Source organism: Pomacea canaliculata, linkage group LG2, assembly GCF_003073045.1.
Source record: "Pomacea canaliculata isolate SZHN2017 linkage group LG2, ASM307304v1, whole genome shotgun sequence".
Lineage (NCBI taxonomy): Eukaryota > Metazoa > Mollusca > Gastropoda > Architaenioglossa > Ampullariidae > Pomacea > Pomacea canaliculata.
In genome coordinates this window covers 15,597,692-15,623,946 of record NC_037591.1, presented here as the reverse complement: position 1 = coordinate 15,623,946, position 26,255 = coordinate 15,597,692, and the positions used below count along the sequence as shown (strand labels likewise).

Here is a 26,255-nt window from a genome sequence, read left to right as displayed (position 1 = left end):
CGCGTCTATTCATGTGCTCCCCCGACGACCAGTTCCAATAAAGAGACGACTTATTGCCCTGTAATTGTTTTTGAGACCAGCATCCATTATTATTATGTTTGTCTGTTTTTCTTTTTAGTAAAGCGCTTTGAGCCCACTTTTAATGGTGTGGAAAAGCGCTATATAAATAAACATATTATTATTATATCTTTCGAACGGTTTCTTGTTGCTTTTGTCTTTGGATGTCCATATACTGATCTTATAGAGACATTTATAGTAATCAGATCATGAAAAGAGCAAGATTATTGTGCAAGGTCTGAGAAAGAGAAAAACCACTTGCTTGTCTTCTATCAGGTCTGAGGGAATTTGACATTGGCAAATAAATATATTTGTTTTTGTGATCCCACTTGAAGGCATATAAATAACTACAAATAAATGCACACATTATATACTTTCATTTAAACACACTTTACCTATTCCCTCCTTCCTTTCCTCTCTCTCTCTCTCTCTCTCGTACACAGAGAAGGATATACAAATACACACACACATTTACACCCACATATCCTCTCTACCCGCCTTTTCTCTCTCACTTACTCACACACACACATGAGTGCACGTGCCCACGTACATGTTCACCAATAAAGCGTATAGCAAGAACACATCGATTTGGAAGATGAACTGTGAAGGAGAAAACGAGTGTCGACTATCAAAAGTAAATCTTTCTGTAAGTAATGAGAGCCTCACTTTCCTGCTGCCAACGAAGTTTGCTCAGTTCTTTGTGATTTAAGTGCGTGACAGCCCCGATACCTCGCTGGCCGAGCGCTCACACAAACATGTCTCCTCCGCCCAGTCTCGGCACCATGGGGTGGACTGCATGAGTGTTCGTACGTACTCTTCCTCTCATACCCGCACCCGTATCGCCCGTTAACGTTCTAATATTCTGCGAGCCTTTTACTGCATGAAACTACGAGACAAACCCTCGTGCAGGCCCACCCTGGACTTCAGTCTCTACTCGTGTAAATACCACACAAACATCGATGATTCGCTAACGGTGTGTAAACTTAACCAATCTCCAGTAAGATATTTTCGTTCATGTCGGAACACGATCTTAACAGAGAACAATGTCTGTCTATCGTTTCATCGTCAGCCAAGCTAGGGTCTGTTTGTACCTTTTTTTTTTTTGCCAAGCAATTACCTTAACTGTTTCATTTTTTGTAAACGAAGGATGACAAAGGAGGCTGAGGCTGTATAGCCTAGTCGTCGAAGGGTGTGGACAAGTTCGATAAGTTGATGAATGTACATTACACAGAGTAAGCTGGATAAGAAAAAAATGAATTAAGAGACGAAGGTAAAAAAAAATGAAAGAAAAGGACAGAAGGTAGGAGGCAAACCGTAAGAATGAAGAAGTGAGAAAGGAAGAAATGACTGTAATCGAATCGCTCTTTTGATAAACATGCCCGTTTTTTTTTAAATCTTTGAAAAGGTGTTTTTATGTTTGTTGTGAGGTGTTTGTTATGTATTCACCAGTGTGATCATACTTTCTACATGCATGAAATTATGTGGCAACGGATGCAATATAATGAAAAAGTTTACTTCATATTCTTTACGAATGACATTTTCAAGCTGTAGGATGACAGCCGCTTTTATACCTCAAAGCCTCCGTTATTTTTTGTTTTAGTATTCTCCCCTGACACAGAAAAACAAGAGTCGCTGCTAATCGGAAACAATAAAAATATTTTTAAAGGCGAGAAACGTGCGTGGCTGTCCTCCCACAGATTTTAGTTTGCATCTGGCGATGAGAGTGAGGGGGATAACCTGGCTACGACGGATATTTTCAAAGTTGCGGCCCACACTGCGCCGTTGGTATTCAGCCAGTCGATTCGATGGCTATTAATAGCGGCGAACCAGCAACTCAAACGACAGCGGCGCTAATGGCCGCATTAAGTCACATCAAGACGACTCCTCAGCCGGGTCTCTGCGGATGGTGATGACGCGATACTCATGCAAGCCCGCCGCGCCGGAACTCTCTGCCGCTGCAGCACTGCTGTGCCCACGACAGACCTCCGCCTCGCGACATCCTGGCGTGGGAGGAGCCATACACAGGGGGGGACATATAACGTGGCGCGAGCGTCAGGAGGGCCCTTGTGGTCCAAACAGAGGCTGAGCGCAGGAAGTGACGACACATGAACATCAGTGAGGGGCGAGACCAAGCGAGACCGACTGGGAAGAATCCGAGAACTGCCGTCGCAGCCGAACTGTCCAGCTACTGCAAAGTTTCACTTCCACTTGCAGACAATATATACCGACTAAAGGGGGAACTCGCTTGTGGTTTAGGGTAAAGAAAGGGAGACAAAAGAACAAAAAAAGTAGTGTTACGGGGTTTACTTAAGATCTTCAGAAGACATCGAAAAACTTGAAACTACGTACTTCTTACGTGTGTTCTACGTCGTGATTTTCTTAGGGAAAACTTGTTGATTGCTTTTGTTTCAACAACATCTACTCTCTTCATCAAAGCCAGGTAAGAAACTTCTCACGCTCTGTCGCTGGCTGCTCTATATATTTTGTTTGATTGTCAGTTCTATTTTCTTCTCTCTCTCTCTTCTCTCTCTCACAAATGTTAAAAAAATTTTGGCATCGTGTGACTCCAAAAGTCATTGACATCAAGAGACCTTGTCCATACCGTGGTATTAGAGCGTACTTAGGACTTCTGTCAATGTCTGGGCTTTTAACTATAAACATTGATTGAAAGTTGTTTTCTTTTACTGGAATCCTCCATCCCAAATCAGTTTTAATCAAACGGGTATTCAGTGGCAGAGTGACAGTGACCAGTGAGAACTTTTTTTCGACCAGGTTGTTTCTTAGAGAACTGTTCCTGACAAGTAAGCTGAGAAGCTGATGACAACTAAAAATAAGGACATTAAACTATTCTTCTTGATTGAAAGAAAAGAAAATAACAAGTTTTAAACATCTGATATGAACATGTCGAACATCTTTTACACACATGATATCAAAATTGGTTTTCGCTGAGATATTATCAGCCATGAGAATCTCAGTTCAACAAGTACGTGAACGAAGCGGGAAGAGAATGAGACTGCAGAAACTTTGAACACTTTATCTCGTTGCTAGATATAGATATAGATATAGATATAGATATAGATATAGATATAGATATAGATATAGATATAGATACGAACTGCGACAACAGAGCTCAAGTTTACCTCTGATGTAAAGGCCCGGGTACCGCAACATGGTAGAGCAATCGTGGATGTCTTCCTACAGAAAAATCCAGACGAACTGCCACGTCCACAAAGACTGGCAACGAAGCACTCTGGAATATGCAGAAGCCTTCCGGGGAAAGGAGTGCAGAGCTGAAAATACAAATGAATAGCCTTTGACATCAGTGAATGTATTTCCTTTGTCGGGCACCGTGAAGCAGCAAATCACCACAGCTCTGGCACAGGCCCCTGGGTTTATTAGCTCAGCAAGTCATGAAAGGATAAATAATAAATAATGCAAAGAAATACCTTGAATGTTTGCCGAAGACTGTTTAACACACCCACTCTCTCTCTCTCTGAACTGTGACTAGTCGTTGGGGAAAACATGATGAGACGCGGTAGTAGTCTCAGTTTTCAGAAATAAAAAGTAACAAAATTGCGTATATAGAAATGACCGTTATTACTACATCATCAACCCCAGTACTCCAGTACATCATAACAAATATTCCACAAATTTTGCCCCAGTATAGAGAACTATGACCGGTATAAAAAAAACTAAAAACCATAAAAGAATATACTTGTATTGTACATGTTTACCTCTTGTCCCTGCTTATTAAGTGATTTAACCACAAAGAATTGTACCAAAGATGTGTCAAAGTGCTATGGTAACACGATTCATTCGTGATCATCATGATCTGTCCAATTCCTCGTCAGCTGCCCCTGACAATCATCACAGGTCAAAGAACTAAACCACTAAAGTACCAGAGCAGTCACTCGTCTAAAAGGCTTTGGCATCGCTAGTGGTGCTAAGAGAAAGCCGAATGGACAAGCAAAACAGTCCTCAGTCTGGTGGTTTTAAATGGTTCCATTTAGAGGGGAGGGTGGAGCTGTATTGACTCTTTCTCCTCTACGATTATTCTACTCACTCACCCCATCGCCCGCACACACATGCACTTTTATATTTCTTTATGTCTCATTCGTTTTACGCCATGCTCTTTTAGTTTAGGCGATATTTATGATGTTTCTTCTGTATCTGATTCCTTATATTAACACGAAGGTTTTAGTACAAGCTCAAAGAAAAACTGTCAAACTGTTTGGAGTGTTTGTCTGAGAGAACTTATGGCAACCGCCTACTTAACAAACCGCCATGATATCAAGCCCCAGTGTCAATGACTCGCAAACTGAAAATTCTATTGCAGTGTAGATGCTATTAAATCAGAGATTCCACTCGAATTTCAAAGATTTGTAAGTCGGACTAATTACTCGTGTTCTGAAGCTGGAGAACAATACCACTTAGGCCGCCATTCCGCTGGAAATCCAACCCACACACGACAGCAAGGTTGTTAAAGCCATTAGAACTGATGCTTCATTTTGCCTCAGTGTGAGTGATAAGAAGAAAAAAAAACGGAATAAAAAATAAAAAGCAATACCGTTCATCAATTCCTCTCCGCTGACACAAAGCTCAAATGTCGGTCTTAGCCTCTAGTTCCTCTGACAATTGAAACTCGAGAGTATAAGGCGACCGCCACTTTAAAACGGAGATATATCTAAGCTTGCCAACTCAGAGGAAGGTAAAACTTCCCTACAAAGCATTCACGCTGCTGAAGAAAATATATTTTAGAAAATCCTATAGCATCTGAGAAGAGTCCAGCTAATTAAATAAGCGATTTTTTTTCAGAAAATAGTTATTTCAAAAAGTAGTGAACAGAGTAAATGGAGTTTGATAGCGAAAATCGGCAGCGATGGACTTACAACGGGATTACACAGGACTGGAACAACTGTAAGGAAAATCATTAAATGATGATCTGGCCTTTGAATTTAACTAAGAAGGTAATAACAACAAGACAACCGGGCATAAGCTAATAAGTCTGGTAAAGATTCATCTCACTGATTGCGTCGACGGTAATTTAAAAAAAAAACTTGATGAGAGAAAACAATGTGAGAAATAAACAAAACTAAAAAGCAATTTGATCAAAGACGGAGGAAGAACATGTAACTTCAACGAGGTAATAACAATTTAGCAAAGTGACCTGGCGTTTCGCTTAAAGAAATGTCTCATTCTCTCAAATCGGTTTAGATATACATATCTGGATCCAACGACCTACAAAATAGCACAACACAATATATATAAACACCAACAAAGAAAAAAACTTAGGAGAGTATTAGTAATGAGTATAAATAAATACTTACAAATATTTAATACGACATTGAGTATCAAACGCCTGACTTAAGAACAAAACAAAACAAAAAAAAATTTTATTGCTGTTGTAGACGGACCAGACCAATGAGACCTATATAGTTGCATGGTTATCGCCAAGTCGTCAAACTTGGTAGAAAAGAGAAGGGTCGTCGTTTTCTCTCAAAAGCATTCTCAGGTCAGACTCTCCAATCAATAGGTTTATTAGCAGCTTTTTGTGCTGACAGACGCTCAAGGCAAACAAGCCTAAAGCAATATTGACACACTGTACCAACCTATCGACACGACTAAAAGCGCGGCACCCATGCCGCAGGCTACAAACACTCCAACGTCGATGCTGAGAAGGCTGTTGCTGTGTTCACAGTCAAACGAGAAAAAGTGCGGAAAAATTCTCTTTTTTTTTCTTGTTTGTTATCACTTACGAAACAGGTTTTAAAAAGTACAAAAACTTCGAATCATATAACAACAACAACAACAACAACAACAACAACAACAACAACAACAACAACAACAACAACAACAACCACCAAAAAACAAAAACAAAACAACAATTATTAGAAAAGACAAAAACAAATATTCTGACACGTGGCCTAAGCTTGAAACGTTCTTTTGTTCAGGTATACCTTGCTCGCAATGCTCCGACACCAGGCGGCGCCTTTGATTGCTGTGCTGCTCTGCAGTTTAGCGTTAGTGTCTGCGCAAGCGCAGTCCAGTACTACTTTGCTGAAGGTAAGCTAACCTGCACAAGCTTCCACTTCTAAACTTTGTTCTCGCTTAGTGTCTATGTCCTATCCGACTAAGACTTAATTCATGTCTCACTGCGTGTCATCATCGTTGTTGTTGCTGCTGCTGTTGTTATTATTATTAATTTTTAGTTTGTGAGTTCTGAGAACTATAGGACTAAGAAATTTTGGGAACTCACTAGAATTTAGTTGTTATGCTCTAGCTGTTGTGTAAACGCATGGAAATAATGCCTTCAAATCAGTATTCAAAAGACCAATAAACACCAAGATACGTTTTAAAATCTGTATTTAATATGCTGCTAACACCTCTCTCGCCTTGCTCTTACAGCTGCTGTCTGATAAGCCCTCGCAAGATGACACATCACAGTTTGACTCCGCACAGCTTGGGGAGCTTGAACCATCGTTAACCGACGAGCTGCCAGTCAATGAGGCCACTAAGCTCTGGCTCAGTCAGAGGCTTGCCGAGCTTAAAGGAATGACTGTGCCAGAGTTGGCGGAGAACGATGACACAACGGAGTCCGGCGATGCGGCAGAAGGCGACGAGCTGGAGGAAGACGTTGCATCAAAAAGATTTCACCCGACTGCTTTCTTCGGTAGCAGAGGAAAGAGGCGGTTCTCAGAAAAATCTTTCAAGCGACTCCTAACGGGATTTGTAGGCAGCCGCGGCAAACGACTTCCGATGCCAGCAGGCGATGAGGGATTGTGGGAAGGACAGGAGTTCCGCAGCAAGCGGTTTGACCCCAGCGGCTTCGCGGGCAGCCGAGGGAAGAGGTACTTTCCTGGACTGGAGGCGCTGGTGTTGAGCCATATGTACCAGAAATGTAAGTATACGCGGACGCTTTGCCGTAATGCATTAGCCAACACTATCTTGCAAGTCAAGTATAATACAGAAAAATCCCCTCAAGTGCAGCTTTTTTTTTTTATCCGATTTTGTATAATTTATCCTTTCTCTCGTTTAGTTTACATGCACGCAGACAAATAACCTCTCGTATTACACGCGTAAGTTCAACTCAACTTCACTTCGACGGAAAGAGATGAGCTTTTGTGACTTCATTTAGTTTAATCACGCGTTACATACACAAAACTATTAAGCACTTCTCTAATTCGTGCAACCCATCAAAAAGAACTTGCTGGTCCGCAAATCTTACTTCAGTGATATCAGTGACCTCAGAATGAAAGCCCCGTGCTATTTATATTTTTTTAAAGCTCTAAGGTCCAAGAAGCCTTATTTTTTGTATCTCAGATACTTAATTTTCTGCCTGGTCTGGCAGTCAGATTGTCTTGTAAAAATAGCACACCTTATCTTGTTTTTCCTTCAGAGCTTTCCGCAGTTCATCTAATAAGAAAATGTAGGAAACAGCGTTAATTCCTTGTCGTGCTGGCAAGTCCTTGTCACAGAACACAAAACAGACGATTGAGCTTGTTCGGACAGAGAGACCCGGGATGCAGCCATTTCCTAGTTTTTCTCTGTTTTATCCGCGGTCCAGTTGCGCAACGGTTAGCGCCTGTCACCAAGACAGCGAGGGTTGGTTTCCCGGATTCAGCTCTCGTCTCGGGCACGCCGTTCGTTCTCTGTATGTGGCATCTGTCTACAGGGCTGACTGCCTTGTCAGGATATAGTCTTAGTTACTGGCATGGCGTAAAACATCAATTCTAACTCCCCTAATCTCAAAAGCATAAAGGTTGAGTTACACAACCACCAAACGGTCCAAAGTATCATCCGCAAAAATGACCCGCGAGGCAATCTACTTTTGCTTTTCTTTGAGGAACTTCAGAATCTATTGTCCAGACAGCTTCCTTCTTTAATATAGTATTATAGTGAAGCAGTTGCGCTCATTTGCCTCTCAGGAACAAGAACTTCAGCAACATCAACTAGCTCATGATCATGGCTGCCGTTGCTGACCAGCTATAGAAGTCGCCATTATAAATTAAAACTGCCTAAAGCAGGTACGAGTTCTTCTCGCATCCTGTCATACATTCCCTTGTGATGACCTCCTTCCCTGCAGCATCAATGTCACGACTTTTGTTCTTTTGCATCTAGGTATGTTGCAATCCCTCCTTGCTCCCACCTCCGCGTAGTGGTTTTTATTTAATGTCATCGCTTACCTCGACCACAGCTCTGCTCCTGATTCCCTCTCCACACTCAATACTATGGCTTTTCACTCAATATCTTCGTTCCGCTGTATTCAATGCCTATACTTTCGCAAGCACTGACAAGTAAACTAAGAAAAGGCAGCAGTAGGATCCAAGACAGTAGGGACGACAAGGAATGCTGTCTAAAGTCCATTAAGTATTTAAAGAAAACAAGTAGTCGACTGCACTTAACATTGTATTTTATACCTCACCCAATGATTTTTTTTTCAGAAGGATAAAGTGTAAACAAGTATACGGAAGGAAGATATCATAGGAGGAAAGCAAATCATTTTTTTTTTTTGTCTTTTTATCTTGCTAATTTCGTTTACAGCTATTTTGCCTGCGTTCCTGATGCGATACGCACCGACAAACTAAGGGTTAGCTAATTGTTGTGTAGACATTATTTTCACAAGGCCATTTTGCATTTGTCCCGAGAAATGTTAGACGTGTTAGACATGGTTGTGAGCGAGCTGGAATCACAAGAAAGATAGGAGTAAATATTCTGACACAATAAAACCCAATAAATATACTATAAATTTCATTTTAAGTTTCCTTTATATAAAAAGCATTACTTCTTTACTTTTCCGGTGATTTGAACAAAGGTGATGTAGTATCGTGCCTGACCTTACCTTTTACATTTGGTATAAATCAACTCATGTCTAAAACACCTCTTAAAAAGTGGTTTCATTCTCAGATAATTGAAACAAATTAAATTCATTCCTACAAACATCTTGTTCGAAACACTTGGTTCTCGAAGTTTAAGGGTTTAGGACATGTTTTCGTCGGGTGAACAATCAAGACTCACTATTCATCTGTCACATCTTCCTCTACAAAAGTGCACCAGTCCTCTTCCGATCAGCGTATTTGGCATGTTCCATTGGATTTTTGTTTTGTAAAATTCCTCGTCAAGTTAAATAAGTTTCGTGCCTTTGGATTTAGCAACTGGTTTAAATGTGTTTTTCCATGAATTTAAATTTATAAAAACGGTATCTATCTTCAAGCACCCCTCGATGTCTTGCCTGCTGTTATACCAGGCTTCTTTTCATTTTCCGTTCTTCATGGAGTTCTCCTGTACTCTATCTTTTAATAGTATAATCAAGAGTACATTCTCTTTGTACTTTGTTCCATAGTCTCGTTACGTAAGAGCACAACAAAACTAATTTTACCAATGTGGATCCATGGAAACATTACCTGAGGGTCCTATTTTTCAGTTCCAGCAGCAAGGCTTTGTGAAATGATCTCAAGTATCCAAAGTGTCGTTTACTGAAAACATCACTCAGCCAACACGAAAAAGCGGAACGGAAGGGCAACTGTTAGAGGCATCAACTTGCAGAGGCTCGTTTAAATCTGGAAGTTCAACTCTGGATTTTAAACGTGGCAGCACTTCAAGAGCTCTGCAAAGTTTTCTGTTCAGGTTTCAGGCTATCGAGTGGAATGCCAAATGTCAAGTGATGCCAGAGCGGTTAGCTTTCTCTGCTTTGCAGCATAAGCAAGTGTCCTGTCATGCTGAAGTGTCCTGTCATGCTTAAGTGTCCTGTCATGCCTCGAGTGTGTGCTCGAGATCAGCATCCTCTTCTAAGGTCGACGTTCCGCTCCACGAAAATGTCTCTCGGCTTAGTCTCGAAGTTGTCGCCGGACACACCGTGTTGTCACCAAAATATCACGACTGTGAGACTGCTTGTCGCGTGCCATGTGGATTTTTTTCCTTTCAAGTAGCTAGAATCTTTTCTTTTGAAAATTTCGGTCTTCGTTACATGCTTTCAGTTCCGCAAAAACTGTCTCTTCACTTTATTTCACTGGGATTTTCAAATCTCGCCCTGACCATTTTTTGTCAGTACAATGTAGCTACATATGGCGAAGCATCCTGAAGCGACACATTCTTCTGTCACTCTTAGACTTTACTGTCATTCAAACAGAAAGTTGTATGAAAAAAATTAAAGCGACAAAGACTTGTGCCTTTTTTCACAGAATGTTGAAGCCCGTCATTAGAAGATGGATTTACATTCAGCAGTCTACTGTATGTGCAATACGTTCATGCTTAGTTTATGTGCAATACTATATACTCAGCCACATAGCTTTTGGCCGCGAGTTAAACATTTTAATTAACAAGCACACCTGCGGCTCAAATTTTCTCAACTCGCAAGTATGCAGATGATGACTGGATGAGACTCGAGAACTGCTCACGTTTCCTAGTGTTCACGAAAGACAGAAATTTGGAGTTTATTTTCGATGTAGAGAAACATTCTATCTAGAGAAATTGTGGACGTAGATAAGGAATAGAGAATCATTCCAAGCTGACAAATTGTAGTTTTCTTCTCGAGACAATTTTTACGCTCTGCACTTTGTTCCTTAGAATGTAATAAAGCAGCGACACCTAGTGGCTCGCGCCTCATCTTTTCCGATGCGAATTAAATTTTGTTTGACAAGACACTCGCTGACGGCATGGAGCTTTGTCCTTATGAAACCCAACAGGCACATAATACCCGCGTGTGACGGCTCGCAAATGAGACTATAAGATTAAATGAAATGAAAGTCCTTTTTGGATGAAATATAAGTAGTTTCTATAAAAAAGATATAGAAAATACGCGGAATGTTCTGTTCTCAATGGTATGTCGGATCTTTTTCAGAGTAGTGTTAAATGGTAGCTTGCCTAAAGACTGCTTCTACAATGTGTAGCCCAAAAGTACTTTAAAACTAGACAAGAAGGGCAACAGATCATATCAAAAAGTTACGAGAAGAAACAAACAGGAAAGGAGAATCAAAATGTGAAAAAGTGTGACAACAGTCTGTCAAACATTGATAGTTAAAATCAGTTTTGTGTGAAATTGTAGAGTAAAGCTGTCTAAAATGCAAGTTTTGATAGAAAAATCACAGAATTAAATTGCATTGAAATTACTCGTGTTGTAAACCCTATGCTGCCCTCCTCCTTTCCATGATATTAATGAGAAAACGGATGAACTACAGAATTCAGGCAGCGTTGTGTTTTCTCAGCTCTCATTAAACCTTGTCTTCACACTCCGTATTTTTATTTGCTGTTTTCTTTCTTTTTTTTCTTCTAACCTTCGTTTCTTCCATTTCTCCGTCTTATAAACAGCTTTTACTCCAAAAAAAAAAAAAAAAATGTCCGGACATCAACCAAAGCACTGAAGCCATTTGCAGGCAATAGTAATGTAAAATGAAGCCGACAGCTTAAGCCCGAGATGGAAATCCGCTCGCTGTTCAAATTCTGGAAGTTATCTGGCTCATTATTAAATCTCAGGCCCGCTACACTTTTTGTTTTCGCTGGACAGAACTAATGCACTACTGTATGGCAAAGTGTTAATGCACTATCTGCTGCATTCTTGGTGTGATACATTTTTTTTACTGACGGTTTTTGTAGCTGCTGTTATATACCTGTGTGAAATAAGTTCTCGTCCATTTAGTGGCTCCATTGCGACTGTGCGGACTTGAGCTTAGCCAAACCTTCAGCCTTGTCTACGAGACTGTTGTCTTTGTTGGATTCCATCAGAAACAAAGAAAATGCTTGGATTAAGAAGAAAACCAACCCAAAGTAGATAGAAGTATTATGGTTAAGGACAGTTAAGGTCTTACGCTACAATGTATGTATAGAGGATGTACATGAATAAAGGTAAAACTATGATTCTAAAAATTATGAACGATGACCACTAGAGAGATATAAGGAATATCTATATATTGTTACCAAATCACTTTTCATTTCTATTTCAGTAGATGCTGAAAAATGGAAAAGACAGCCCTCTCTCTTTGGTTTTCAAGCCTCAAGAGGTTGAAGGTAACTGGCTGGCTATTTCTTATGTATTAACTTTTCTGTGTGACTACCACATGTGTGCACATATATAGATACGTGTGTGTGTGTGTGTTTGTGTGTTTATATGTATGCATACATGAAGAGATACAGAGAAAAACTCCAGCTTTTCTTTTCTCATATGCATTAATATGCGAACTCGATTACCTGGCTGCTTTGGTGGTTCTACTTCATAAAACATGCTGTCCGGTCTGTGAGAATGAGATGCGCAGTCTTGTCTGTTCACGTCGGGCGTCTCTCTAGTGGGCGACCTCGTGATACTTGAGGAGGTCGGGTCGCCGGAAGTTAAGCTGCAATAATTTCACACGCAAACCAACTTTAGTGTCGGCTTAGCTTGCTGTTGATTCAAGAACCGTTAGAAAAAGACATGTCTGCCTCCAGACTCGTCCCTTCTATTCCAACAGCCTTCTGCAAGCAAGGAACCAGAGACCACCATTTTTCTCTATTGTGCTTCTGGTCTATGACTATAGCAATGCGTCCCCTTTTCTGCATCACCCAGCGCCCCCTTCTTCCTGATGGGATATCCGGGGGAAAAAACACAAGCATTTCCCAGATTTCCCATCTCAAAGACACAGTTCTGAAGGAGGTTATATTTATTTTTCGGATATAAAAAAGATGGGGCTCGTATAGTTCTTCAAATATCTTTGTTTAAAAAAATTAAAGACAACATGAATTCTCAGCTGAATTCTCTAGGGGAATAATCTCAAAAATTGGCAAGACTTTGTACAGGGAATTGCCGACAACTTGCTGTCATCAACACCAAGCATATGAAACAATCATTTACATTGTTTTGACCTTTATAAAATCTTTACACGGGAGTCTTTATTAAGAATCTGTACATTTACTTTGAACCACATAATCAAGCTTTTTCCTTACATATGTGAGTGTCAGGTGTTTGTGCTCTACCCTAATTATGTGTTCTTAGAATTACACCAACCACAAGATCGTAGGAAAGCCGTTGTAAACAATCCAACGTGCCGTGGTGAGCCACACAATTCAGAGATCAAAGGCTTCCATGAAGTTAAGCATTATGCACCCGAGCATCTTGACTTGCAGCGTCGCTGCACACATTTAGGGTAGAATATTTTTCCTGAGAATAAAGGGCAACTGTAAAATAACGCACAAAGAGATAAAATCAAAGAATGAAAGAAAGAATAAAAGAAAGAACGAAAAAAAAATAAGAAAGAAAAAATATTTAAAAAAAGAAAAAATTAATGACGGAAAGAAAAAAGAAAAAAAGGAAGGATGACAAGTAGCCGTTTTATAGATTCATCGATATAGCTTCAACGATAATACGATCGTCTGTCTGCGACAAGTGACAACAGTTTATTGAGATCTTCAAGTGCTGTAGAGGTAGTTGTGTCATCTCACTGCCCTGACACCCAACTTCTCTCGTTTTACGCTGCAACAATATTCGGGTCGTGTCCTTTACATTGTGTGGCATCCATCCACAGAAGCGACGGCAGAATGTTGTTGTTCGCCACGTTTCGCCAGAGGTAGTTCCATCTCGCGCTTTGTCACGCTGAGATACTTCATTACAGGCCACTTCTTCCCCTCGCGAGAGACGAAATATTCAGTCGAGAGAAATGTCTGGCCACGACTGAAATGAACCAATCAGTCATGTCCCGAGGAAGGAGATAAATATGCTGCAGCTTTGCACACTTCTTCGCATCAGGTTTAATGCCCCCAGAGAGGTATAAAAAACCTTATGTCGGTGAGCGAGTGGAGAGATAAGCTAATAAACGTGTGTGATCTCAGACCCTGCGGGGCGATAATAAGTTTCAGTTGCTTCCCTTGAAGCAGATGGCAATGAAGTGCGCAATGTGATGAGAGAGAAACGTCACTTTGACCGAAAGCCCTCGCGCAACAGACGTCGCTGAAACAAAGCCTCGAGGGGAAATGTTATGATTCGATTAAAATATGAAAAAAATCGTGGTCGGACCAGCTTTTGGACTAGCCAGACATTCAGAAATGGGATGACCTATTCTGACACTGCTACTTCTTTGCTGTAACTCTCTTGCGGAATGTAAACTGTCAGCGTTTTGACAAGAACGCACATACACAAGCTCGGCAGTTTTATTTAGCGACCTTTTCGCATTCCTTTGATCTGGGTTTGCGGAAAAGAAGATAATTGAGTAGGTGTGCTTACGTGGAAAATTCTCGGCTAATTCTCCCCTTGGGGGCAGGCAGTGCAGCACCTCCGAAGAAAGAATTTATTAGGCTTAATAGATTGCTCAATTCGTGTTTACATCCTATGATAAGCAAGCAGTCAATGGAAGACAAAGTAAGGAGAGAAAAAAAGAGAGATAAGAAAAAAGAGTATGAGTGCGAGACTTCATGTTTTCGCTCCTTTCTGTTGCTGTGTTGTACGGACAACAACATTCATCGCTGAACTTTCAAAACGTTTGGCTTTTTAAGAGAACCCAAAATTCAATATGCAAGGATCACCTGCTGAAATTGATGAAATCATTTTGTGTTGGGTTATTGTCTCCTGCATGAAAGACCTGTGTAACCAAGTGCATCATTGACAGAAAATGGAATGAGCTGGGCTGTGTCTAATTCGGACAGCGCTGTATTTAATTACTTTTTAATCTTCGAAGACAAAATGTTTGCAGTAAAGCTAACGAATACAATTTGAATGCTTGTATCTGTAATTCAAAATATCAGGTTCAGCAGGTTCAATGCTCCCTATGTTTACTGATGTCAATGTAAAGATTTCTTACCTCACTGTTTCAAAGCACGTTTCGTCCTTGTAACCTTAAAATTAATCCATGACAAACATTTCAAATTTTTGTCCACCTTTTTCATTCAAATAATTTGTGGAATTTCCGGTACAGAATTGACCACTCTGATATAAAAGAGAAAGAAAAGGTTTTACAGCTACCATCTGTCCATCTTAGGTTAAGTAAAGTTTATATTGTATTTAAACCATGAACATGCGACAACAAAAGTATTTTCCCCTCTGACTTAGAAAAGCTCTTTCACTATAAATAATTTACTTAACAATCTTCATCAAGTGAAAAGCAGCAAAGATGGAATGACTGGCTGGTCAAAATTCCGAAAATTTTGATATTCGCTCTCTCCGCTGAGATTCCGTCCTCTCTTCAAAAGATTTCTGCCTTCTCCGTCCCTCTGATTCCCTGCTGGCCGATCCCATCTTTCTCCCCCTGTGCTCATTTTTCTACGCAACCTCAGTTTGGCTCGTGCTGTTTGCGAACAGGCAAAAATTAGTTCACAGTCTAACGGATTTTGACAGACAGCAAAAATAACATTTAAAAATGGAACTCACACAAAGCGAAAGGTCGCATTTCGTGATCACGTTCTCTTCATTTCCCTTCTCGTTTTTCACATTTTCTTTTCATAATGTGCACTATTTTAGGCCTGTCAATATTTTGTCATTTTTCCTGGGTTTTTTTTAACGACGAACGAGAAAACTCCTCGTATCTGGACAGGGAGCGGGCGGGGTTTGGTTTGCTTTTTGGTTTTTTGTAATGCAAAGTAATGTGTTTAAACCATCGGTGATTTTGACAACTTTAAACTCCAATTTATTTTCGGATCGAGTGGTCTCGCTTTTCAGCTAATGAACCCAAAGTTAGGTTTTCACTTCAACGCCCATCGTGACACCGACTGTTTTTAGTCCACTGCTCCTAGACACGAATTTCTTGTTAAACCTTTGATTGCGCCATGCGATACTATTCAACGGGTACCGACACCCGTTTTCCACTCTAAGTCACACCCTCCAAAACGGTAAAATGAAAGTTAGAGCTCACTTCAATCCACCAGCAGTTTTATTACTTTTGCTCAAAGATAGCTAGTCAGGCTATGCAGAGTTGTTTACAACAGTCAAGCACATTCCCAGTTATTTTCGGGTAGGGGATTCTGTCAACATCATCTGCAGATATTTGTTTAAGCTTTTTATCAGTAATCGTAATTGGTTTTAACAGCTCGTGCTTTGTATAGTGACTCAACAGCAATCGTTTTTGAATTTTTTTAGCAAATTCTTGAGTACGGTATGGGGTCGAAGTTTGCACGGCACGTTTGACCAAAGCAGAGATCTGCATTAAAATAATAAGGTGTCCATATGTGTCCAGGTCTGTTTTCTTTTACTGAGGATTGCATCTTTCCTCTTTGAATTCAGCTCATGAAGACGTTAATTGTAGAAATACCCTTTCGTCACTTCCTGTTTTCCCGAAATCCAGGAGTGATTAAGACAAAAATTAATATAATTTTTCGTGCTCTTTCGTCATAAGATACCACTGGAAATAGTTTTTTTTAACATTTTATTCTCTATTTCCAGCGACGTTCATTGAGCTCCCGTGTTGCCCATTAAATAAAGTATCTGAAGCGCCTTGGAAGTAAATTCATCGTAAAAACGTGTATCATTCCAGAACAAAATCTGACGTTTAATAAAACACGACTATGACAACTGTACTGGATTCTGTATTAAATGAGTAGCAAACTCAATGCTGCTCAATAAGCTGAAAATAAATGATGTGATAAAGCTCGGGACATTCTGATTGGTAGAAAGCCCGGATTAAACAGGCCATACGTGTTGTCGCTCACGTTTTTAACGTTGGAATTTATGCACGGCTATTTGTTTGTGGAAGTATATTTACCTGTATAAACTATAAAGGGGCATTGAGATCTCAGAAATTTCTGCTCCAAAAAGACAAATGTCTTCATTTCCACCTTTGGAAAACTAACTTGTCAAGTATTAGGACCGACATTTGGAATTTTCTTCCAGATCATCATCATCATCATCAATCATCATCAATCATCAATCAATCATCAACAATCATCAATCATCAACCATCAACCATCAATCATCAATCATCATCATCATCATCGTCAACAGGAAGCTCGCGTTTGTCTCAAATTTCGCGATCAGTTATCATGATTCATGTAATGGGTTTCAGAATGGCCTTTGATGACGACGTTCGCCCCTTCAAATCAAACGGGACAGCGAATTCATCTGCATCGTCGCGGCCTGATAAACAAGATTGCTAAACTGTCCTTTTGCGCAGAGCATCGCTACAAAGCTACAGAGTGCAGGAATCTGGTCTCCTGGACTATAACAAGCCTTGACAGAATGTTTTTCTGTATATGTCAAGGATGAAACTGTTTTGAGGAAAATTTTTTCCTTGGAGCTAAGTATGAGCTACCATCATTGCAGGGGAAAGGGAATTTTACTTTTAATGTACTTAGTCTTTAGTAGATGAGAAGATTCGTTGGAATAATTGTATTGTTATCAACATTACTAAACCCTCTGTCGCTGGCAAAATAAGAAGATATGTAAGTTAAAACATTGGAAATAAATACAAGCTATGTAAAACTGTTATAGCTTACACTGTTTTTCTTGCCAAATACTTTACTTTTTAAAACCGACGAGAAAGACCAGCAATGAATGGGCGTTTTTATCCAGTTTGTCCTGTTGCAGACCACTGAATTGCTGTCATTCATTTTGCTCCATTATTCGATCTGCTGAAGCACGGATTCTGATCTGATTATATCTATGTCAGTACATTCCTTCATCTTAAAAAATTGACTAAAATGCATGAGTTTTTTAATTTATGTTTTTCCACACCCTCAACAATATAGAAAAAAGAGCCAGTTAGCTACACTAACAAGTTTTGGGTGGTTTTTTGTGTATTTCAGTTTACCACAGAAAGGTATTGATGTAATTGGAGCAGCCTATTCTTCACCTGTATTCTCAACTACAAATATTAAGTTTTGTGTGTGGAAAACACACCCATTCCAGACTGGCCTCAACCACCGCTTAGGACGTTCCTATACATAGCCAATAGAAAAGAAATCGGGCTTTATTTACCACAGTGATATTTTTCGCAAAACAAAACCGATAGAACTGTTCCTTTTGTCTGTAAATCTTTCCAATCTGTGAGCTAGTTGCGAACAATTTCAGTTTTGCGGGATTACTGGGCCAATCAATTTTACAATTCTAGAAAATGACATAGAGGTACCCCTGTAAACAGTCACATTAAGACCATATTTTCATGCGCCTATTAATGTATATTTTATTGGTCATCAAGCTGTAGTTTATTGTTTTCAGAAGATTGCAGGTCTATCACACCCAATTTTTTGCCTAACTTTCTCTTCTAAATCAGTTGAGGAAAGTTCTGTTGTGGATTTCAAGTGCGTTAGCGTTCTGATTTGTTGTGTGTTCTGAAATAACACTTTATGCACACAAGCCCCCGTGTTGCCCTCTGCTGATAGTGCTAAACATGAAGAAGGTCACAATGTTTTTAACAACAATAACAACTATTTGATTGCAATGCGGTTTATTTTAAATGCATTTATTAACGTCATTCGTTTTGTGACCACCTGCACCGCTTGTAATGAAGACACATTTCTTCAGATTTGATTTATGCTTACATTTTCTTTGACTAATTCATCAGATATTCTCTACTAAAAGTCAACAAACCTGCCCTTGCTTCAGAAAAAGTACGGATAAGACCGACATTTTACTAATGGGTTCCATGTTGGCAAACTGGTTAAGAAATATTGTGTTCTACACAAGTCCTCATATTCCCCAAGAATGTTGATCTGTTTATCTGTATACTTATTTAAAGTGTCAACACGGAAGATTAAGTCTTTTATGCATCTAAAGGCGTAAGAAAATTAAATTATATAAATGATGAAGTATTATCACCCTTGCTGATGTCACCCTTTTTCCTGTCTGTGCCAGGTGCTTGTGATTACAGGGAGCCACGGAAGCATTTTTTGAATCGTTTTCAATTGTCTTTAAAAGTGAGAATTGTAAAAGTGGTCGTTATTGTGATTCATATGGTTTGCAACGAATGATCTTCAAAAGTCAGCTTGCAGGAGTTGTTGCTCGACTTCCGGACACAAATAAAGGCTAGAAGCAGACTGGGAGAGTTATTTGTTGTTAACTATTTCACTGGTTTTGTCCGACAAGGTCCGTTTTAAAGCATCAAAAAGTACTCCTTGCGGCAACTTTATATCCAAATACGTCTACTGTCTCATCATGGCATTTCTGTGTTATTCGCCTTTCTTGGGAATAAACTTATATTTATACTCACGACGTTATGTTCCTCTGCTTCGCTGAGTCTAGCAATATTCCACGAATATTCTACAATATTTGGATCCAAGAAAAGCCGACCTACCATTTTGCAAAGACTAAAACTTGCAGTCCTGTCTGTTGCGGTGTATGGATCTTGATCTCATGTGATCATACAAGTTGCATTGTCTCCAAACATTATTGACCGATTACTATGCAGTATAAACAAAGAAATATTGGAATTTCAACATTTATGACGAAAATACTTCAAACAGTAGCAAGACCAAACGCGAACATACGGAAAACTCCCAGCAAGGAGAGGTCGGTACACATTGTTGATCAAAACATACCCCTGCATTCTAACTGCTTTTAACCTCCAAGCTCTTAACCCTCAAGTATACTCATGTAGTTAGTGTGTTGTAATAATATAAATAATGTGTGTGTGTGTGCGCGCGAGCACGCGATTTCAAAAGTCGTATTCCCCTTTCTGAACAGGAGCTGTTATTCTGCCAAGTTATAAAGGACATTAAGTGCTTTATTATTTCATTACACCAACCTCGCACATGAGCAAGCTTAAGTTGAATTAATTCATCACTAAAACTAGTCGACAATGAAACCATAACTAGAAACAGATAAATTATCAAACCAGGTGAAACTGGTAACCCTGCTAGCTTCAAACAGGAAACTACACAGGTTTTAAAAATAGAAGTTGAACAGATAGTATTTTGCAGAAATAAGCATGAGTCCCTGAGCTGTAGTTCTCTTTGACCCGTGGTGTATCAGCTGTAAACAGCTCTGACGTCACCGAAATCACACCCGTCAACCCATTCTCGCTCCCTCCCACTCCTGTCTCTCACCGCAGCATCAGTCGATGAAGCCAGGCGTCTCCAGGGCATGTGTTCTTTTTCATTCCTTTAGTTCACTGGGCCCTCAAAAACACAGAGAACTTTTCAACCGGCACTAAATTTACGGGTGTCAAAATAAAAGCATTAAAATCACACGAAGCTGATGACTGAACACCAAAGAATGTTGCACAAATCAACTTAAATCGGCTTCTCTATTCCAGGATATCCTCGGCTCAGGTTTTTTCCTATTTTCAAAACTGAAAGGTGGAAAGGTAAAAGTCGTCCCGTTACTCATCAGGGAGTGAGGTGTTACAGTCCTTGTTTATCACAGGGTAAAGTGTGAGGACAGAGCCCGTCTCTTCCATAGAACTAATCCCGTACTGCGACATATCATAAATTATTTTTGCAAATGTATTTCAACTCTTGTCAACCTGCAACTGAGACATGCCGCTGTCTGACAGTTTAGTTTCTTGGACACGCTGTTCTAGTATTTTCCGTGAAGCTCATTCCTGCAATTAGATACTGTAAATGCTCAAAATATTGATGAAAATAGTATGCGAAGATGTTACCAGATGATGCCAGGAACGTGAGAGAAACATAGAAAAAGATATATGATTGAAATATTTATCTCCATTACAACACTTGCCTCATTGCAGAGGGAGTCAAATAGTCTGCGACAGGTGTAAATAAATCATCGCAGCCAAACAGTTCAATATCAGAGGTGTTAGAGGGACAGTGGTACAGATACAGACTGCCATTCAACAAGTTTTAAAATCTTCTAGAACCGGTGTCACTAGACCCACCAAACAAAGCTCGCTGACAATTTTTGTTTCATGTCGATTAATATGGGCTACAATGTGATGAAATGGTCAACAAATCTTTCAGAACAGTCGCGTTTTATGTCCACACTTTAATCGCCACAGAATATCTCAGATTGTTCATTAAGTCTTAAGCATCGAGACCGTCGGTCTTATGGTCGATTTGTTGTTTTTTTTTCTCTCTCAGACAACCTCCATACCCAGCCACAGGTACTCATCCCTGACAACAGACTAGTTATTAGGTGGAGTTTGTCTCTGCTTATGGTTGCTGATTCTAATCCTGGGATCAGCAAGGTGGGTCAGGCAATGGGCAGAGTGCTCGATCAGCACACCAAACTTTCCGCGAAACTAAAAGTGCATAAAGCCGTTGTCCTTCCTTCCCTCCTCTACTGCTGCAGATATGTAATCCGCACTGCAAGCATCTTTCCTCATGCAAGCCTTTCGCTCCATTCTTGGCATTAAGTGGTTAGACATACTTACTAGCCCAGAAGTCATGGAGAGGGCAGACTGCATCAGAATCAACCCCATACTCCTTAAAGCCCAACTCTGTTGAACGGGATGTGTCATGAGGATGGAAGGTCTCCGCATCCCCCGCCAACTGCTGCACGGTGAACTACAGGATGGTAAGATAAAACAAGTCCCTCAAGCGAATAGAACTGAAAGCTGAAAGCTGAAAACCAGCGACAGAAGCCAATGGCGTAGAATGGTCTATGTAGCTCCACAAACTTTGAGGCAAACTGTTTGGCAAATAATTGTTAAAGAATGAAAACATCGTCCCAGAGTACATTCAGTAGATATGACAACAACGGCGTTTCAGTTCACCATCTGTGCCAAAACAGTCGAATAAAATAACAGCGGATTTCTGTACACAATACTTGATAATGATAATAAAGATGTCTGTGTAAGTGTACTTTATAATGCACTCAATAACGACGCATTTCTCAGAAGGTGTATATGTCGTTAAGCGACGTGCGACTGCAGTTATGTTAAGGCAAGCACCTCCAAAAATTAGCTTGGCTTTTGATAGAGAGAATTCGTGGACAACACATTTTTGAGTGTTCGATGAAGAAGAAGGCTTATGATTTTTCTCTTTCGATTTTTTATGAGATAGAGAAGCCTATCTCCTATTATACAGTTCAGAAGTTCAGAGAAGTCGGGAAGTTAAATATTACAGATTTAGCAAAATTCTGACAAAAGATAACTGAAGTATGAAGAAGTGCCTTGTAAAAGAGTATTTTATAGCTTAAAATCTCACAAAACTCAAGATGTAGCGAACGATGATGACACACAACATCATATCTTCTTTTTTCATGAAATATCATTAAAGTCATGACATTAATACTGACGAGTGGAAAAACAAGAGATGCTCGGTTTGGAAGTCGCGGGATACAATTGTCGTCTGAGCACATGAGGGCCTCACAGAGTTGTCCCGCTGACTAAGACAGACGATCGTATTAAAGCTGGCCATAGCTTGATGAATCCATCAACAGCGTACTGTGTTTTTTCTTTCTTTCGTCTTTTTCTCTGCATGTGATAATGATTCCTGTTTCTACTAAGAAATATCATTGTCTTCGATATGCGTGCAACAACGATCCGTTTGAATGTGATTGATTGCCAGGGTGGGTATGGTTAGCCTCACGGAAACCTTTGATAGCTGAATTGGACGATCCAGTATGACACTTCAAGCTGGTTAAATCGCGGGTTCTTAAGACTGGTGCTGGAGACTTGGTGTTAATGGCCATGTTCGTATGTTAGTGGTTTCGCAACTGACTTCTCAGTCCCAAAGAGGAAGCACAGAGTCTGGCATAGATGGTGCGCTTGAACGTTGTTGTCTGATGACTGCTGGATGTATTGTGTGATGTCACTCCAGGAATTCGCAATTATCTGCTGCCAGTCGCCAAACGGCTGGTATAAGCACAAGGTTGACGATAGCTTTAATCACCTGAGTTACAGAGTGGGACACTTAAAAGAAGGCCGCTTCCTATAATACGCCGGAACGAGGAGCGCTACCCACCGTGTGTAAACGTAGTGTGAGATGACATATAAACAGTGGGTTTACTGGACACGTAGTCCTCTTGCATAAGATTTTCACCTCTTTATCCTTATTTGATTAGTGATGTGGGCTGATGGATTTCTTTCTTGGTGAATAACGTGAAGAAGTGGACCGGCTGTTCAGTGGAGGACTTTCTCACGAGGGCTCATGGCCGACTCTGTTGGCGTGTTTACCTCTGCGTGTCCCGTCATGTCTGCCTTACGACTGGTACCTCCGTTAAGAGTTAAGCAAAAAATTGAAGAAGAAAGAAAAAGACATTTTTTCCCTTGGTCCAAACTTTAAAAATTTTAAAAAATAGCTTTGAAAATCAAAGAACAGAGTAATCGCTTTAAGCATATTTGTCTTCATTCTAAGGCGATCGTTAATCTGTGCCGAAGGAGTCGTCGTTCGTTCTGTCTGAGAAACAAAATACTAAAGCTTTAATAGAAGTCAACCGCAAATAGCTTGGCATGATGAAGTGGAGTATAATGACATATTTTATAATTTGAAATTTGGCAACGCGCAAGATGGAGCGACTTCTGGTGACACATGGCGAACAACATTGTTTCTTTTGTAAGTTGAATGAGGTCAGACCCAGAGGTCACGCAAGATTTGACTATGCTCAAATGGAATTCAATGAAGTGCTCAGTTTTTTAGAACGTGAGAGATAACTGTCTCAGAGATAACCTAGAGAGCTGTGTTGTGCCCCTGGAGAAGACGGTAGTAATAGCAAGCTGCCTGGCTGTTCTTGAGCGCTATTGTTGACTAACACTAAAGTGCAGGTCAGCAAGATGATCAAAGGATGTTGCAGCATTTGCGGGAAAGTGCAGACCTGTACAAAAGAACTTGAACACTTTTAGACTAAGTGCAAGCTGCATATGTCTGGCGTCAAAATTAATACTTAGAATGTTTCTTCTGCCATCGTTACAAGCAAGGACGCTAATTACTTCATGGTTTTATCATTGCTGGGTCAACACGAATTGCACATTGAACGGCAAACACGAAGGAGGCCTTAGGTATGATACTGATGACCCTAAAACCAATATATGTCTCAAGAGCATTTCCATAGGCACTTGGAATGTGGCGACACTAAAAGCAGATGTCCTTAAGAACTCGAACAAGAGGTGAAAATACCAATGGCGTATTCACAATTTCGCAAAGTGAGGATAATTAAAATATTTGACAAAAAAATAATTTCAAAAAGGCACCTTCTGACAAAGTCAGTTAAAGTGAGTACAAAGAAGAGCATCACGTTGGATTTCTTGTTCGTGATGACATCATCAGCTATATCAATGGAAGTGGCGAGTTTCATTGGTGTAATTTGACAAAAATTACAGTTTTGAGAATGTAATATTCTCTGAATCTGAAAAACCTCTTCTGTCGTCTATCGTGTTAAAATCAACACCAGAATAAGTATAACGAAGGAACTTTTTTTATAGTTCTCAAACATAGACATACCTTTCTGACTCAAGTAATATACTCCTAAATAAAGAGGGTAGATATTTTGGCGTAGACAATCATTCTAATTCGATACATTTTTACTTTCTTCTCTATGCAACTCTGCGGTCTGTTCTTTAAAATTTAATAACGTGCCTATACCCAGTGGCTCACATCGCTCACCTCATATTCCCCGACGCGAATAAAATTTTGTTTGACAAGACACTCGCTGACGGCATGAAGCGTCGTCTTTATGAAACGCAGCAGGCCGATAACATCAGTTTGATATGGCTCGCAAATGAGACAACAAGATTAATAAAAGTCTTCTTCTGTTTTGAAGTGTAAGTTGTTCTTATATCTCATTACACACAACATGCAAAAATGGTAACGCTTCCTGCACGAACATATACATCCTTCCTACTCGTGTCAAATGGTAAATGTCTTTAAAGTCTATCATTTTTCAGAAAAAAATCGCTATGGAAACTTTGGAGCTGTTTCGATATGTTTTAAGACAAGAAGGCCCGCAAGCAACAGGTTCTATTTAATATTTTGATAAAGAGAACTATCAGACTAGAAAAAACAAGCCCAAGCGAATGTCCTGTAAGCTGTGTGTGTTTAGTGCGTGGATTGAGTGAGTGTTTTTACGACCAATTTTAGGATATTAAGACTTTAAAAGTGTTGAAGATGAAGTAAAACATACAATTTTAATTTTTTTTTTAATGGGCATCGGTCAGGCAGCATATTGCAAGTGTTTGTCGGAGTTCAGATATTATCCACACTTCAGTGTAAGGGAGAGAACAAATAGACAAATTGTCTCCTATAATGTACAAGATCACTTCGTTCCCTTTTTCTCATGATTGTCTCCCCTTTCGCCACTACTAATGTAGGTTAGTCAGAGAGATTGCTGTCGGCAGACACATGCTTAGTGACCGAGATAAAAGCTGCGTTTCACACGACAGCAAGGACTGAAAGCTCTGTGGTTCGGTGGTATCCCCTGTTCTTGGTGTTCCACGCAGGTTCTTATTCTCTTCATGGTCCATCCATTTTCTTCAAAGATTTGTATGTTTTGGTCGTCTAGTACAGGTTTCAATAAAAACGAAGACGTTACAACCTTTAAACCTTTAAGCCAAACATACAGTCGTGAAATTGTAGAGGTAAGAAGAAAAGCAACAAAAAAGAATTAATGGAGATGGTATGGAGGTGTAGGAGGGCTGTTCATCAAAACTATTACTAAAAGTATTACTTATTTAATTCTCTCTCTATAAATATATTGGGAATTTAGCAAGCACATCAGAGGCAAATAGGCAATTCCTATTTCTCCAACAATTTGTTCCTGTAGCAAAACAATATTAATTTTGTGAAAGCATTTGGATATTTATCATTATTACATTTATCATAAAATATCTTGTTCCCTTCCCAGATATTATTTCGGGATGAGTGCCTGACGCTGCAGAATCCATCGTTTGCATTACTTTTTTTCCACGCCTGGCAAAGAAGTTCCAGCTGACACTGTCAGCAGTTGTTTTGCTCGTCGCGGTGACGCTCGTGTGTTCTCACTTTTATATCCACAATGTAATGCTGTTATCTTAATGATTAAACACGTGTCATTTATGGGAAAAGGAGAAAAATATACGAAAAATAGACTACAAGTTTCCCAAAGACGGAAGAAATATTCTTTTAAACTTTTACCAAGATCGGACAAACGGTTTTACACCTTGGGCAGCAACAGCATATTTTTGCCATGTGCGAAGTACCTAAACTTAGAGGTTAAAAATGGCTGTTTACAGGGTACAAGCACAAAGGACTGTAGTAACGCGCGTTTCTTGAATTTTGCGCAGCATATAAATTATAATTTATATAGCTATAGTCTGCGTATAAATTTTAACAGTCGCCGGTACCAGTTTATGGTTATTTTACAGAAATCTGAGACCGTGACACCGGCAACTACAACCAACGTGACTCCATTAACATGTCCTGTCGACGTCTCACATACCCCT

The 26,255-nt window shown here is 39.9% G+C and overlaps 2 protein-coding genes across 4 annotated transcripts in view; one reads left to right on the top strand and one right to left on the bottom strand.

Moving 5' to 3' along the window:
- LOC112557338 overlaps positions 1 to 21,418 on the bottom strand; it is a 50,911-nt gene extending 29,493 nt beyond the window's left edge. The window contains exons 1-2 of one of the 2 annotated variants that reach the window (XM_025227135.1): positions 21,270 to 21,418; positions 3,198 to 3,347 (exon numbers count right to left, since the gene is read on the bottom strand). In XM_025227135.1, coding sequence (XP_025082920.1) covers positions 3,198 to 3,347; positions 21,270 to 21,377 — 258 coding nt within the window. In that variant the 5' untranslated portion in view covers positions 21,378 to 21,418. Of the gene's footprint in view, positions 1 to 3,197; positions 3,653 to 21,269 lie in introns of those variants that run through there. The other variant, XR_003097937.1, reaches the window with a different exon arrangement.
- Positions 1,956 to 19,143, top strand: LOC112557335. Of its 2 annotated transcripts, none has more exons than XM_025227132.1 (5): positions 1,956 to 2,497; positions 6,009 to 6,120; positions 6,463 to 6,955; positions 11,997 to 12,057; positions 17,007 to 19,143. In XM_025227132.1, exons 2-4 carry the CDS (start codon positions 6,025 to 6,027, stop codon positions 12,053 to 12,055), a joined length of 648 nt encoding a protein of 215 aa, XP_025082917.1. In that variant the 5' UTR covers positions 1,956 to 2,497; positions 6,009 to 6,024; the 3' UTR covers positions 12,056 to 12,057; positions 17,007 to 19,143. The 2 variants fall into 2 exon arrangements, with proteins under 2 accessions (XP_025082917.1, XP_025082916.1); XM_025227131.1 differs by having other exon boundaries at positions 1,966 to 2,497; positions 11,994 to 12,057.
- Positions 21,419 to 26,255: the final 4,837 nt, after the last annotated feature.

Excerpts from the sequence above, each read along its gene's own strand:
- LOC112557335 (XM_025227131.1), top strand. The coding sequence starts at position 6,025 with ATGCTCCGACACCAGGCGGCGCCTTTGATTGCTGTGCTGCTCTGCAGT. Across the intron at positions 6,121-6,462 it reads CCAGTACTACTTTGCTGAAG|CTGCTGTCTGATAAGCCCTC; the intron begins GTAAGCTAACCT and ends TTGCTCTTACAG. Across the intron at positions 6,956-11,993 it reads GAGCCATATGTACCAGAAAT|TAGATGCTGAAAAATGGAAA; the intron begins GTAAGTATACGC and ends TTTCTATTTCAG.